Source organism: Heptranchias perlo, chromosome 27 (assembly GCF_035084215.1).
Source record: "Heptranchias perlo isolate sHepPer1 chromosome 27, sHepPer1.hap1, whole genome shotgun sequence".
NCBI lineage: Eukaryota > Metazoa > Chordata > Chondrichthyes > Hexanchiformes > Hexanchidae > Heptranchias > Heptranchias perlo.
In genome coordinates this window covers 37,171,513-37,186,650 of record NC_090351.1, presented here as the reverse complement: position 1 = coordinate 37,186,650, position 15,138 = coordinate 37,171,513, and the positions used below count along the sequence as shown (strand labels likewise).

At 48.6% G+C, this 15,138-nt stretch overlaps 1 protein-coding gene across 2 annotated transcripts in view; it reads left to right on the top strand.

The window, feature by feature from the left end:
• The window catches only part of LOC137344597 (ETS domain-containing protein Elk-4-like), a 42,724-nt gene that overhangs the window by 12,312 nt on the left and 15,274 nt on the right, over positions 1 to 15,138 (top strand). Inside the window, exons 2-5 of one of the 2 annotated variants that reach the window (XM_068007674.1) lie at positions 676 to 813; positions 11,004 to 11,225; positions 12,010 to 12,867; positions 14,482 to 14,598. In XM_068007674.1, coding sequence (XP_067863775.1) covers positions 11,019 to 11,225; positions 12,010 to 12,867; positions 14,482 to 14,598 — 1,182 coding nt within the window. In that variant the 5' untranslated portion in view covers positions 676 to 813; positions 11,004 to 11,018. The remainder of the gene's footprint in view (positions 1 to 675; positions 814 to 11,003; positions 11,226 to 12,009; positions 12,868 to 14,481; positions 14,599 to 15,138) is intronic. The other variant, XM_068007673.1, reaches the window with a different exon arrangement.

Below are 15,138 nucleotides of genomic sequence, written 5' to 3'. Positions count from 1 at the left end.
TACAAAAAGGAAAATAAAACATTAGGGGTTGCCAACTCTGGTTGGATGTATTCCTGGAGGTTTCATCATATGACCTCCTTGTTCCAACTGCCCTGCCCCCAGTCAAACAGCCCCTCTTCCCCATCTCCAAATTTTTTTTATAACTAATAAATAGAAATGTTCAAAGAAAATGAAAAAATACACCATTTTTTTTTAATGCCCTTTTGGTTTTTCTTCCGAGTTTTGCCCGCAGTAGCGTCCAGAATATTAACCTTTAATTCCCCGAGGCTCCAGGACAATCCTGGAGGGTTGGCAACCCTAGGGAAGGGGGAGCTTAGAGTCGTCCTGAATTACTGGCAAAATCCTCTCGCTCAGTCTGTAACGTGCAGTCCTAGCATTGCACCCTTTTAAGGGCTCTCGCTATCATACTTCCATTTAAGAAATTAGCCGAAATATTTTGAGAGTTTTATTTGTTCTCTGGCATACTGCGAAACAGGGCCCAACCCCCCTCTCCCAGCATGTCACAGCACGGTTGTTTGTCTTGCCTATTCTATATTTAGTTTGGCCATGTTTACTGCAAAGTTACCAGTGCAACGGCTATACCCTCATTTGCCAGATATTTGCCCTCGGGCTGTGGAATGTTTGAGCACCTGCCAAGCCCTTAACTTTTGGCTGTTTTCTTTCTGCTTTATTCAGTACTCGCACTTTCATATAAAGGATAATCCGTGAGAGAATAGAGAGGGACTGGATACATATGTGCAGCACAGCTGTCGTCCTTTGAAGCGTTAACCTTTATTGAGGCTCGGGAAGATTCTCTGGGAGGAGAGGAGTGATGTACGTGAGGATAATGGAGCAGGATTCAGGTTGTTTTATGCGTGGCGCCTGATTTGGCTTTTGAATCATTCGCAATTAAAAGGATCCAGCCACAGTTCGATCACTAGCGGGAACTCAGCAGAGCTCAGACTGAGCAATACTTAACTCTTGGCTCACCTGAGAGGAATAAGTTTATTTAACTAATTGATACTTTATTACATTACTCCCACTTAAGACAATAGGCATCAGAGACAGAATGATAAAAAGAAAGACAGAGTTGCATTTATGTAGCGTCTTTCAGGACCTCAGGACATCCCAAAGCGCTTTACAGCCAATTAAGTACTTTTGAAATGTAGTCACTGCCGTAATGTAGGAAACGCGGCGGCCAAAATGCGCACAGCAAGATCCCACAATCAGCAATGAGATAATGACCAGATAATCTGTGTTGGTTGAGAGATAAATATCGGCTAGGACACCGGGAAGAACTCACTTGCTCTTCAAAATAGTACCATGGGATCTTTCTTTACATCCACCTGAGGGCAGACGGGACCTCGGTTTAACGTCTCAGCGGAAAGACGGCTCCTCCGACAGTGCAGCACTCCCTGCGCTGGACTGTCAGCCTGGATAACTGACAGTGGAATCACAATAACGCAGCATTAACTGCTTTCAACTTTATAATTCAGTTCAGAGTCCTAGGGGGTAATTTCAACCCCCAAGAACGAGTGGATTGGGGGCTGGTGGGAGGTTAAAGTAGCAGGTTTTTGGTGCGGGACCGCATCCCGGCTCTAATGCACCCACTTCCGGGTTTAACCCAGGCGTGTTAGGATGCGCGCATACAACAGGAACCCAGAAGTCCTGTCCCCGCTTAAAGCCGGCGGGCCGATATTTAAAGGGCCAATGCGGGTACTTTGCTTTTTGTGGATTCTGCAACAGAAACCGATTTAACTACTGAACGTGTCTCCTGTGGCTTCTGAAGAATGCCATTGAAACGGAGGCGAGTTGCATCGAAACTCATTTGGTCCTTTAAACCTGTGACTGACGCATCTCAAAGGGTGAGTTATTACAGTTCGACACTCAGTTCTCTCAGACAAACCTTTGGCTGAAAGTTCTTTGTGTTTAAACTGAGATTTCTTTGTTGAGACTGAGAATTCTTGTGTTCAGACAAATTTACCAACAACTGATAAGATCAGGATCGGGCGCGGGGGGCACAATGGATCTATTCCACGGTACATCTGAGGAGGAGGAAAATGAAGATGGGGAACCCATCGCCAGAGCACCGTACACATTGCTGCCCGTGAGGCCTGGGACTCCCTCATTTCTCACAGGTTCCCATAATGAGCTGTGCAAATTGAAGACTGAAATACTCAGGCCGCCTGGACAACCATCACCTCCCAACCCCCCACCTCCCAACCAACCCCCCCTTCCCCCATCACCACCACCAACCCCCTCCCTCCCCATCACCACCAACCCCTCTTCCCCCATCACCACCACCACCCCTCCCCCCACCACCACCACCAACCCCTCTTCCCCCATCACCTCCACCAACCCCCTCCCTCCCTATCACCACCACCACCCCTCCCCCATCACCACCACCAACCCCCTCCCTCCCCATCACCACCACCCCCCTCCCCCCATCACCACCACCACCCCCCTCCCCCCATCACCACCACCACCCCACTCCCCCCATCACCACCACCAACCCCCTCCCTCCCCATCACCACCACCCCCCTCCCCCCATCACCACCACCAACCCCCTCCCTCCCCATCACCATCACCCCCCTCCCCCCATCACCACCACCAACCCCCTCCCCCCATCACCACCACCAACCCCCTCCCCCCATCACCACCACCAACCCCCTCCCCCCATCACCACCACCAACCCCCTCCCCCCATCACCACCACCAACCCCCTCCCCCCATCACCACCACCACCACCCCCTTCCCCCATCACCACCACCAACCCCCCTTCCCCCATCACCACCACCAACTCCCCTCCCCCCCCCACCACCAACTCCCCTCCCCCCCCCACCACCAACTCCCCTTCCCTCCCCCACCACCAACTCCCCTTCCCCCCCCACCAACTCCCCTCCCCCCCCACCACCAACTCCCCTTCCCCCACCATCACCACCACCAACCCCCCCTTCCCCCACCATCACCACCACCAACCCCCCTTCCCCCATCACCACCACCAACCCCCCCCCTCCCACCCACCACCACCAACTCCCCCTCCCCCCCACCACCACCACCAACCCCCCTCCACCCCCCACCCTTAGCTCAAGGTCCTTCAACCACACATACACCCATTGCACACGCGCCCAATGGGCGGCATCACGTCTTGGCATTCATGTGAAGCACATGAAAGGGCAAATTCACACATGGGACGCAATACTGGCCAGGACGTGGCAGTGGTGGTGATAATGATCAAATTTAATGTGCCATAACAAAAAAAAATACAAATTAACAACATGACAGCTCGTTAAACACCCTTGGTGAACTACAATTGTTTAGCCTTTCTCTTACTGGTGCTTCTACATGGTACATCCCCTGTGGCTGCAGCAGAGGTAGTGGCAGGTTGCTCAGATTCCTGCCCTGACTGGTCTCGGCCTATGACCTCTGAATTTTTGAGACCATGAGGGCCCCGACAGAGACTGCTCCACCTGCACCTGTGCAGGGGCAGACTGGGCATTGCAGGTACTGGTTGAAGAGGGGGGCAAGGATGAGACGTGGGAGCACTTTGAGTGGAGTCCCCACTTCCGTGTCCCCTTTTGCCATCATCCCTCTCCCGGGCCAGGGCCACATCACTCCCCACCACTCTGCTGGACAGCAGGTTGGTGAGCAGATGTGCCGCGTTGTAAGGCCTGTGCTAAGGTATTTATCAGACTGTTTAAGATGACAGACATGTTGGCATCCAGAGTCCGCATGGACGTTGTTATGACCTGAATGGATTCATTTGAGAGCCGTGCTTGAAGCTCAATGGAGGCCCCCATTCCCTCCATCGCAGACATTCCCTGCACCACCATTCCACTAGCGATGGAGTTGGACTCCTCCATCCTCTCCGCTATCGTGGAGAGGGTCCGTGGCACTTTCTCCAGTACCTCGCAAAGTTGCTGCTGCACCTCAATCATTCTCCTTCTCAATGATGGCCCCCGGGGTTCAGCGTCTGTGTCCAGCTGAGCAGAGCTTGGAGAGGAGTGTGCCCCCCCGACACGGACTCTCCACAGCTGCCCCCGCCACCGGTGTCTGCTCGTGCTCACTTGCGAGTGGTGATTCACCAGGTGACAACCCAACTACCTGTCTAGCAGGACCCACTGAAGTGCCAGTATCTGCGCTGGTGCATGGCTGGATGTCCTGTGACGGTGCACCCTCCGAAGGAATGAGCTCCTCTGCTGATTCCTCGTGAAGGCCCCTGGAAGACAACAGAAAGCGATATTAATGATTCATCGCAAAAGTGACAATCTGCCCAATGACCACACTGAGGTCTGGAACAGTTCAATTATTAATAAAATCAATTTATCATGTGTGTGAAAGATGTTAAAGTTCTATCACCAGCCATCTGTGGGTTGCCCGTCTTTCCTTCTCCCATGGATTGGCATTCGATGGTCCGACTTATTTCCATGCCCTCCTTTCCATGTCCGCTCCACTATATGTGGTGGGCCACGTCCAGCCCTACTCCTCTCCCTTGCGTTTTGCGCTCTCCTCCTACAAGGGGACAGACGACTGACCTGTGAGTGACTGAAGGTGATGTTTTCACCCGATGGGTGCAATGCTTTGGGTGAGGCTGACCATGAAAGAGTTGCATCAGTGGGTGACAATCAGACAGATACATCACATTGCATCAGGATTGGGGTGAGTGGCAGTGGTGGGTGAATAAACGGGCAGTTGAGGAAGTGATAGAAAGTGAAGGACGGTTGATGCTGACACTTAAGTGGGCGTGAGGAGTGTTGTGATGGGGTAGGCGTGCCGACACACAGTGACGGAGGGGAGGGGTGTTGAACAACACAAGATGTGGGTGAATCAGCAAATGTACTCACTTTTCCTGACCTGGTTAGGTCATTAAAACGTTTGCTACACTGCGTCCAAGACCTGGACATCGTGCGTCTGCTGCTCACCTCTTCGGCCACCTCCAGCCAAGCATTTTTGGTTAGAGAGCCAGTTTTCTTCCTGCCATCCATTGGAAACATTACCTCTCTCCTGGCACTCACTGCAGCCAGCAGTACATCCAGGGAGACGTCATTAAATCAAGGGGCAGCCTTTGCTTTCCTGGACACTCTATTTCTCCTTTCTTCTTCAAAATCCATTCTTGGACTGGCCCTTTAAATAGTGGGCTTTAAATCGTGTTATTCAGGCGTATATAGGCCCGCTGCGCAGCTTGGAGACATGAAACCCAGAAGTAAACATAAGTGCCCGCAATCGAGTTGCGATTGCAAATTTAAATGCGCTCACTTGATTTCCGGGTTCCCTCAGCGCAAATCCATCCACCGACCATTCCCGGCTCCAAGTTAAAATCATGCCCATCGTATTGTTGCCCAGCACGGTACAGTTTAACGGTAATGGTCAGTTTGAGTCTTGGCAATGTTAGCTCTTTCAGTTTATGTGGTTCAGTAACAGGCTGGAATTGTGTTTAAATCTGTATCCTGAACGATGTTAATATAAAAACCTACAACCTCTTTGATCAGTTAATGGTTTAACTGCTGTACCAAAACAGTTCCAGCTTCTCTGTACCCTGCTGGCTCTGGGTTTCTAGTGAGTAGGTTCAGCAGCTCGTTTTTTATCTTCTCGTTAGCTTCCTTTTGGTGTCAGCCGTGGTTCAGTGGGCAGCACTCTCGAATCTGAGTCAGGAGGTCAGTGGGTTTCAAGCCCCACTCCAGAGACTTGAGCACAAAATCCGGGCCGACACTCCAGTGCGGTACTGAGGGAGTGCTGCACTGTCGGAATTGCCACCTTTCCCACGAGAGGTTAAACCGAGGCCTCGTCCGCCCTCTCAGGTGAACGTAAAAGATTCCATGGCACTATTTTGAAGAAGAGCAGGGGAGTTCTCCCTGGTGTCCTGGGCCAATATTTATCCCTCAACCAACATCACTGAAAAACAGATTATCTGGTCATCTATCTCACCGCTGTCTGTGGGATCTTGCTGTGCGCAAATTTGCTGCCGCGTTTCCTACATTACAATGGTGACTACACTTCAGAAAGTACTCCGTTGGCTGTAATGTGCTTTGGGATGTCCTGAGGTCATGAAAGGCGCTATATAAATGCGAGTTCTTTCTTTTTGATTAAAGCCAGATTAGTATTTTGTTGTGACCATTGTCCACAGATGCTTCCAACTCATTCTCTCATCAGAAGAGAGGCCCCCAGCGGGAGCTAAGTGTGATTCAGTCACACAATGGAGTCCGGATAAACTTCTTATTAGATACAGCCACGTAATTCCGACACAGCATTCCTGCTTAATCCCTTTGTGAAGAATTTCTCAATGAATTAGCTTGTGTGTAATGTTCATCAGCAATCTTCGCTGCCCTGGCTTGAAGATCTAAATTTACGTTTATTTTAGTTTCGTGTCTCGTATGTCAAACCTCCAGCTCTTTAACTCTTTAAATACCAAATGTCTTTTGCGAATTTTTGAATCCATCAAAATAGGCTCTTTTCCAATGCTCTCCTGGCCGGCCTCCCACCTTCCACCCTCTGTAAACTTGAGCTCATCCAAAGCTCTGCTGCCCGTATCCTAACTCACACCAAGTCCCATTCACCCAACACCCCTGTGCTCGCTGACCTACGTTGGCTCCTGGTCCAGCAACCCTTCAATTTTCAAATCCCTCCGTGGCTTCGCCCCTCCCTATCTCTGTCACCTCCTCTAGCCCTACAACCCTCCCAGATCTCTGCGCTCCTCCAATTCTGGCCTTTATTTCGCTCCACCATTGGCGGCCGTGCCTTCACCTGTCAAGGCCCTAAAGCTCTGGAATTCCCTCCCTAAACCTCTCAACCTCTCAGTCTCTCCATCTCTCTCTCTCCGCCTTTAAGACGCTCCTCAAAACCTATCTATTTGACCAAGCTTTTGGTCACCTGTCCTAATATCTCCTTATGTGGGACAGTGTTAAATTTTGTCTGATTATGCTCCTGTGAAGTGCCTTGGGACTAGACAGAGTGGATAGGGAGGACCTATTTCCCTTAGCAGAGGGGTCAGTGACCAGGGGGCATAGATTTAAAGTGATTGGTAAATGGATTAGAGGGGAAGCTAAGGAGAATTTTTTTCACCCAGAGGGTGGTGGGGTCTGGGGTCTGGAACTCACTGCCCAAAAGGGTGGTAGAGGCAGAAACCCTCAACTCATTTAAAAAGTACTTGGACGTGTACCTGAAGTGCCATAACCTACAGGGCTATGGACCAAGTGCTGGAAAGTGGGATTAAGCTGGATAGCTCTTTTTCGGTCAGCATGGACACAATGGGCTGAATGGCCTCCTTCTGTGCCATAACTCTCTATGATTCTATGATTGGGATGTTTTACCATGTTAAAGGCGCTATACAAATGCAAATTTTTGTTATTGTTTGTATAATTTCCCCTCCTCCCCTCAATTTCTTCCCTAACTGTGTTCAGTTCTGGGCACTGCACCTCAGGAAGGATATACTGGCCTTGGAGGGGGTGCAGCGCAGATTCACCAGAATGATACCAGAGCTAAAAGGGTTAAATTATGAGGATAGGTTTACATAGACTAGGCTTGTATTCCCTCAAGTATAGAAGATTAAGGGGTGATCTGATTGGAGTGTTTAAGATGATTAAAGGATTTGATAGTGTAGATGGAAAGAAACAATTTCCTCTGGTGAGAGAGTCCAGAACAAGGGGGCATAACCTTAAAATTAGAGCTAGGCCTTTCAAGGATGATGTCAGGAAGCACTTCTTCACACAAAGGGCGGTGGAAATCTGGAACTCTCTCCCCTAAAAGGCTGTAGATGCTGGGGGACAATTGAAATTTTCAAGACTGAGATTTTTTGATGGGTGAAGGTATTAAGGGATCTGGATCAAAGGCAGGTAAATGGAGCTGAGCTACACATCAACCATGATCTAATTGAATGGCGGAACAGGCTCGAGGGGCTGAAAGGCCTACTCCTGTTCCTATGAAAGGCCCAATGGTCCTGTCATGTGCAGGTTTACTGAGAGAGTGGCTCTGTCGAGGATGGGCTGTTTAGCCCATATGCCACTGACTTTTCAATAGGAAAGTTGGTTCAGAAAAACTGACCTCAGTGTAAATCGCGTGCCGCTGGCTAGTTTGTAAATCTTTAAATTTTGGGGGCTCGTTGAGGTGAGGAATTGGCCACTTTTTACACTTTTTTTTAAGTCTTACATAAGTTGTGGCGAGAAGCTCCTGCTGCTCTGTGCCACTGATCCCAGAAGAGGGCCCCCTTATTGTACCGATGTAAAAGTTCCCACATAACCGTCTTATTGACTCCATTGTGAGACTGATACATTTGAAGAACACCAAACTCACATTAGTTTAACTTATCTTTAACATCTATCTCAAAAAAAAAGCATGCAGAATCCTTGCCTTTTATAAATAGAGTCAAAAAGCAAGGAAATGATGGTGAACCTTTATAAATCACTAGTTAGACCTCAACTGGAGTATTGTGTTTAATTCTGGGCACCGCACTTTAGGAAGGATGTCAAGGCCTTGGAGAGGGTGCAGAGGAAATTTACTAGAATGATACCAGGGATGAGGCACTTCAGTTACATGGAGAGACTGGAGAAGCCGGGATTGTTCTCCTTGGAGCAGAGAAGGCTAAGGGGAGATTTAATAGAGGTGCTCCAAATGATGAAGGGTTTTGATGGAGCAAATAGGGAGAAACTGCTTCCACTGGCAGGAGGGTCGGTAACCAGAGGACACAGATTTAAAATAATTGGCAAAAAATGTCCGGGGGCACATGAGAATTTTTATTTACACAGCGAGTTGTTATGATCTGGAATGTACTTTCTGAAAGGGCGGTGGAAGCAGATTCAATCGTAACTTTCAAAAGGGAATTGGAAAAATTTGCAGGGCAATGGGGAAAGAGCAGGGGGGAGTGAGACTAATTGGATAGCTCTTTCAGACGGCCGGCACAGGCACGCTGGGCCAAATGGCCTCCTTCTGTGCTGAATCATTCTATCTATCTACTAATCATTAACATGTTAAAGAGCTGCGTACATCACACTTCAGTCATGCCTGCAGGACAAAAACGTCTGTCACTTTTATTTCTGATTGGCTGGAATTTCCCAGGAATTGATCGCAAAACATTTTACTGCCAGCCACTCCCTCCGCTGCCTTATCAAACCGCTCACAAACTTTGACCCTTACCCTTTGACTCTCGGCGAGCAATGCCTCGGGAGGTCCACTCGCCTGCGTTACAAACGCAGCGTGAGATAGTCACCAAATGCCATCCAGTGACTGAAAGGCGGCACTGCAGCCAGCTTCAATAAATTAAAAAGATTCAGCACCTGGGTGACTTGAGACAGATTAATGTTTCTGCTTTTGGTGAAAGGTCCCACGAGAAACGATAACCTGTCTTTCCGTTTTCAGATTGTGACTGACCAGCTGTGTGTGTCCAGTGTTTTCTACTTTTGTGTCAGATTTCCAGCATTCAGCGTTTATTTTCTTTTCCTTTTGGGCTCCCTATTTACTCCCCGCTGCTGCCTCTTCTCTTTTTCCTGCCTTGATTCTATTTCGCTGTCCCGCCCTCTCTTTGTCTTTCTCCCTCTGTTTTTTTTCTGGTGCCAGCCGTGGCTCAGCGGGTAGCACTCTCTCTCCTCTGAGTCAGAAGGTCACGGGTTCAATCCCCACTCCTGAGACTTGAGCACATAATCTCGGCTGGCACTCCCAGCGCGGTACTGAGGGAGTGCTGCATTGTCGGAGGTGCCGTCTTTTGGATGAGATGTTAAACCGAGGCCCCGTCTGCCCTCTCAAGTGGACATAAAAAGATAAAAATGAACGTAAAAGATCCCAAGGCACTATTTCGAAAAAGAGCAGGGGAGTTCTCCCCGATGTCCTGGCCAATATTTATCCCTCAAACAATGTCACTAAAACAGATTATCTGGTCATTTATCTCATTGCTGTTTGTGGGATCTTGCTGTGCGCAAATTGGCTGCTGCGTTTCTCTACATTACAACAGTGACTACACTTCAAAAGTCCTTCATTGGCTGTAAAGCACTTTGGGCCATCCTAAGGCCGTGAAAGGCGCTAGATAAATGCAAGTCTTTCTTTTTGCTTCCCTGCCCCTCTCCCTATTTCCCCCCTCTTTTTTTTCCTCCCTGACCTTATTCTCCCCCCTCTATCCTCTGTATCTCCCAGCCCATTTCTCCTCTCTTTCTCTTCTCCCTTTTCTCTCTCTCCCTCTCCCACAAGCACTCTCATTCCCTTTCTCTGCCTCTCGCAACTCATCCTGTTCTTGGAATGGGGAAAGGGCGGGGGAGTGGGACTAGCTGGATTGCTCTTGCATAGAGCCGGTGAGGACTCGATGGGCCAAATGGCCTCCTTCTGTGTTGTAACCTTTCTATGATTCTATGAATGTTGACCTAACCTCCTTCCTCTCTCCATGGATGCTGATTGACCTGACCAGTGTTTCCAGCATTTTCCATTCTTTATTTTGGTTTGAACTGGGTGGGGGGGTGGAAGCGGGGTCTGAAGCTGTGCGAACAAACATGGTGACCTTTTGAGAATGTGATCGTCTCAGGTAATATTATTTGTGTTGTTGTTGTTAATGTAGCTTGGCTCAGTGGATGGTTCTCTCGCCTCTGAGTTGTGAGTCCCGCTGGAGTTCAAGTCCCACTCCAAAGACTTGAGTACAAAATCTAGGCCGACACTCCCAGTGCGGTACTGAGGGAGTGCTGCACTGTCAGAGGTGTCGTCTTTCGGATGCGATGTTAAACCGAGGCCCCAGCTGCCCTCGCAGGTGGACGTAAAAGATCCCATGGCACTATTTCGAAGAAGAGCAGGGGAGCTCTCCCCGGTGTCCTGGCCAATATTTATCCCTCAACCAAACCACAAAAAAAAACAGACCATCTGGTCATTATCACATTGCTGTTCGTGGGATCTTGCTGTGCGCAAATTGGCTGCCGCGTTTCCTACATTACGACAGTGACTGCACTTCAAAAGTACTTCATCGGCTGTAAAGCGCTTTGGGACGTCCTGAGGTCGTAAAAAAACGCTACAGAAATGCAAGTTCATTCCCTCTAACCGTCTCTCCTGCCTGTTCCGCAGGTGACAGTACCAGGCATGGACAGTGCCATCACGCTGTGGCAGTTTCTGCTGCAGCTTCTCCTGGAGCCCAAGAACGACCACCTGATCTGCTGGACTTCGAACGACGGGGAGTTCAAGCTGCTGAGGGCAGAGGACGTGGCCAAACTGTGGGGGTTTCGCAAAAACAAACCCAACATGAACTACGATAAGCTGAGTCGAGCCCTGCGATATTATTACGACAAGGTACAGGGCTTTTAAAAAATATTTCAAGCAAACTGGCTGCTACTTTGCGAATGTCCTGGACAAACAAGGACACCGTCCCTTTTTAAACATCTCCGTTTTTGCTGAAATCCGCGCTGAGATACGGGTGTGAAATCCAGATAATACGGGAGGGTCGGTAACCAGAGGACAAGGGTGTAAGATAATCAGCAAAAGAACCCGTGCTGGCTCTTTGAAAGAGCTATCCAATTAGTCCTACTCCCCCTGCTCTTTCCCCAGAGCCCTGCAACTTTTACCTTTTCAAGTATTTATCCAATTCCCTTTTGAAAATTATTATTGAATCTGCTTCCACCGCCCTTTCAGGCAGCGGGTTCCAGATCATAACAACTCGCTGCGTTAAAAAAAAATTCTCCTCATCTCCTGCCTGGTTCTTTTGCCAATTATCTTAAACCTGTACCTTTCAATTGCCTACCCACCTGCCAGTGGAAACATTTTCTCCTTATTTACTCTATCAGAACCCTTCATGATTTTGAACGCCTCTATTAAATCTCCCTTTAACCTTCTCTGCTCCAAGGAGAACAATCCCGGCTTCTCCAGTCTCTCCGCCTAACTGAAGTCCCTCATCCCTGGTACCATTCTTGGGGATTTGACCCTTGTTTCCCTCGGGTAAACGATTCAGTTAGACTCAGAGTCCTGCTGTAATTTAACTTCAATTGTAAAAAAAGGTGTGTTTGTTGGTGAGGTGAGATGGAATTTGTAGAAGTGTTAAATTCTCTCTTTCATTGCGTTTTTTTTTTTAAATCCGCAGAACATTATTAAAAAGGTGAACGGACAAAAATTTGTGTATAAATTTGTGTCCTATCCAGAGATATTAAAAATGGACTTCAACATGGTGGGCAGGGCTGAGAATTGGGTCGAGACCACCTCGCCTGAAACGAGCAGGCCGCAGAAAGACAAGGAGAACCACAGCCAGGAGAGAGCGGCCTCGTCCTCTGCCAAAGTTTCCAGTCGCAACGATTACATCCACTCAGGGCTGTACTCGTCCTTCACCTTGAACTCGTTGCAGACCAACCCCAACATCTTCAAGTCCATTAAAATCGAGAACCCTGCTGAGAAAGTGCCGGAGGAGAAGACGAAGAAGCAGCAGCCCCCGCCTCAGGAACCAGTGACTGTCATTAAATTCGTAACCAACCCGTGTAAAAAGCTGTCGCCCGCCTCGGTGGTGGGATCTCCGGTCGTGCCCCCTGCCGCAGTGGCCTCGCCGAAGACCGCGCCGACAGAAGAGTCCCCGTCGGCGCCAAGCGTCGCGGCCTCTTTCGCCGCCACTCCACCCGCCTCCTCCGACTCGCCCTCCGCCCCTCTCCCCTTGAGCCCCGGCTCCCCCATCTCCACCTCCTCCTTGGATCTGCCCGATGGCCTGCCCGTCGAACCCGAGCTCGCCGCCAGTCCGACGGACGACCTGATGCAGCCTCTCGAGCTCTCCTCAGACAGCGAGGATCCATCGCAGGACAAGCCAGGAGCAAGAAATCAGCCGGCGAGGTCCAAGAAGCCCAAGGGGCTGGAACTCACTCCAACACTGGTTATTACTAGCAGCGACCCGAGCCCGCTGGCCTTGCCAAGTCCTCCCCTCCTGCCATCATCACTAACACCAGCCTACTTAACTCAGGTCAGCCATCCTGACAGTATGTTTGTCGCAATGTAATTCTTCAGGCACTGTGTTTATTTCCTATAGAGTTTAATGGGAATTCTGGTCTAAAGTTTACCACTCTACTCAAAATCAATCCCATTGCGAACAATTGTTGCTAGTCATCGACACACATTTCATCACATTTTTTGACCGGTTGAATAGTTAAATGTTGGGTGGATGCCTGACTAGTTAATTGATTGGTTAATTGCCCTCAGCTCTGGAATTCCCTCCCTAAACCTCTCTACCTCTCTCTCTCCTCCTTTAAGACGCTCCTTAAAACCTACCTCTTTGACCAAGCTTTTGGTCACCTGTCCTAATATCAACTTATGTGGCTCAGTATCAAATTTTGTTTCACTATGTTTAAGGCGCTATATAAATGCAAGTTGTTGGTGTTGTTGTATGGTTTGTTAATTTGCTTCATCAGTTAAATGGTTGGATGGTTAAATAGTTGGCCCTGTACTGGCTTGATTAGTTGGATAATTAATTGGATTGTTGGCTGGCTGGTTGACCCATGCATATACTGTAATAGAAATTCAGCTCCAAAATAATGAAATAATATTAAACATTTCCTCTGTGTTTCTGTTGTAACCTCCCATTGGCCCAGACTGCACTCCATTTCTCAGAATAATTCCGAGGAGTGTTATGGGATAGTTTATGCCTCTGCGTTGAGCATGTCTTCTGCACACAACCCGCATTTCACACAGCATCGAGGCCGTGCTGCCTAGTACATTTTGGTGTTTATCCTCCACTTGAGTCCTAATCCCATGTTCTCATATCCCTTCATCCCCTTTCCCTCAACCACCTTTCTAACCTGTCCTCTGCTTCAATCACTAACTCCGGCCGTGCATTCCACAACCTCACAGCCCTCTGTGTAAAAAGATTTCCCCTGTTCGCTGTCCTAAATCTTTTACATTTAATCTTATACTTATAGCCTCTCGTTCTCCGGACCCCTCAATCACCAGAAACAGTGTTGCTTTCCACTCTGTCCCATCCCTTCATAATTTTACACACCTCTATCAAATCACCCCATAATCTCCTCCGTTATAATGAAAACAGCCCCAGTTTTTCAAGTCATTCTCCACATTTTTATTCCCTCGCACCAGTCAGCAATCCAAGTGAACCTGCACTGTACCCTCTCAACATCCTTCCTATAACATGGAGCCCAAAACTACACGTGTTCCCACTGTAACATAGGAAGGAACATAGGAACAGGATTCAGCCCCTCTAGCCTGTTCCGCCGTTCAATCAGATCATGGCTGATCTGTACCCCAACTCGATTTGCCCACCTTGATTCCATGTTCCTTGATACCCTTACAAAACAGAAATCTACCCGTCTCAGTCCTGAAATTTTCAATGGACCCCCAGCATCCACAACCTATTGGGGGGAGTGAATTCTAGATTTCCACTACCCTTTGTGTGAAGAAGTGCTTCCTGACATCGCCCACTGGAGTGCGAAACTGGTGAATTTGTTCCGTTTATCTGTCGTTAGCATATTAAAAGATATGCAAATACATGAAAGGAAGAATTACTAAACAGTAATGTTTAATCAAAGACTCTTGTGTTCTTTAATCTTGTGTTTTTTTTCTTTTTCAGACTCCATTTTTACTGACTCCCAGCCCGTTACTCTCCAGCATCCATTTCTGGAGCACCCTCAGCCCTGTGGCTGCCCTCAGTCCAGCCCGATTGCCTGGAACCAGCACTTTATTTCAAGTAAGTTTCGGTCATGGGGCCCCTCTGATTGACTGAATTAATTGGATATTTAAGGCCCGGCATTGCCAATAACTAAGTGGAAAGATGCGTCATCTGGTGAGATGTACAAACCACCAAGGTCCCAGGTCAAACCGGCCCGGAAAACCAAGGGGAGACCCGATTGAGGTCTTTAAGAGTATGAAGGGGTTCGATAGGGTTAGACGTAGAGAAGATGTTTCCACTTGCGGGGGAGACCAGAACTAGGGGCCATAAATATAAGATAGTCGCTAATAAATCCAATAAGGAATTCAGGAGAAACTTCTTTACCCAGAGAGTGATTGGAATGTGGAACTCGCTCCCACAAGGAGCAGTTGAGGCAAATAGTGTAGATGCATTTAAGGGGAAACTAGACAAACACATGAGGGAGAAAGGAATAGAAGGATATGCTGAAAGTTAGATGAAGAAGGGTGGGAGGAGGCTGATGTGGAGCATTAACACCAGCATAGACCAGTTGGGCCGAACGGCCTGTTTCTGTGCTGTACATTCTATGTAATTCTAGAT